The 1,151-nt window shown below is 34.8% G+C and overlaps 1 protein-coding gene across 1 annotated transcript in view; it reads right to left on the bottom strand.

Annotated features, from left to right (window-relative positions):
- Window positions 1-114: 114 nt before the first annotated feature.
- LOC106012275 (otoferlin) overlaps window positions 115-1,151 on the bottom strand; it is a gene marked incomplete in the record, with an annotated part of 19,492 nt that continues 18,455 nt past the window's right edge. The window contains 1 exon segment of the mRNA XM_013084694.2: window positions 115-649. Coding sequence (XP_012940148.1) covers window positions 419-649 — 231 coding nt within the window.

Here is a 1,151-nt window from a genome sequence, read left to right as displayed (position 1 = left end):
GTAGATAGATAGACAGATTGATAGATAGATAGATATATAGATAGATAGATTGATAGATAGATAGATTGATAGATTGATTGATAGATAGATTGATTGATAGATAAATAGATAGATAGACTGATATATAGATAGATAGATGGATATGGATTGACATTGGTCAGCGAGTGCAATAACCAATATAAAGCAGACCCTCTGACCAAACCGATTTTGCAAAATTGCACTGAAAAAATAAAAGTTGAGAAAAAAAATATAGATCTAAGTTGTAAAGGTCTACTTGCGGTGCAAAGAGTTGAATAATAATTTATGATTCACCCAAAAGGTGGTGCCTAGTTAAACTGGATTAGAATTCAGTGCATCAATTTCAAGTGCTAATTCCAAGATCAGGAACAAAACAGTGCAGCAAATTCTAAAATTAATATTAGAGTGTGTTAATGGAAAGATGAAATATAAAGCAAAACCCCCAACCGAATGCTGTTTTTTTTCTAGTTAATTTTTTTTTCTCAAATAATATTGTACCCTGTGGTGGTGGTGGAGGAGGTGGTTTCGGTTTGACCTCCTCCTCTTCTTCCTCAAAAGCTTCGTTGTCCTCTCCAGATTTTCCACGTTTTTTCTTAGGTTTGACAGGCTTGTCTTTTCCTTTTCCTTTCCCTACAATATTCAGAACAGCAGGAATAACATAATATTTAACCAAGCATCCCAAAGTGAAGGGGCCACAACTCATTCGTCAACTCTTGTTGACCCTTGTTGAGTTTTGGGGGTTTTTTTCAACGGTATAACTGAAGGAGACCTTTTTGAATATGAGCAAGCAAAGAAAGTATTTGTCTTTTCAGGTGATAAATAAAGCTGTCTAGATTAACAATACATTTATTTTAGTTCCTCACATACAACAGATTAGATTAGAGTTGTAATTTCATAGCTCATGCAATCACTGCGTTCTGAGAGTGAGAGACAATTGCAGGAGGTGCAATACTGATAACACCAATGTGAAACGTCGATAGAATCAGGAAAGGGGGAACAAAATCGTACTAACATCAAACGAACAAACAAAGAAGAAACATATTTATGAGATTTCAGTAGAAATACTTGGAAGAAGAAGACGAAGAAGAAGAAGAAGAAGAAGAAGAAGAAGAAGAAGAAGAAGAAGAAGAAGA

This window comes from Aplysia californica, unplaced genomic scaffold, assembly GCF_000002075.1.
Source record: "Aplysia californica isolate F4 #8 unplaced genomic scaffold, AplCal3.0 scaffold00310, whole genome shotgun sequence".
NCBI classification, from domain to species: Eukaryota; Metazoa; Mollusca; class Gastropoda; order Aplysiida; family Aplysiidae; genus Aplysia; species Aplysia californica.
This window is presented reverse-complemented; position numbering and strand designations above follow the sequence as displayed.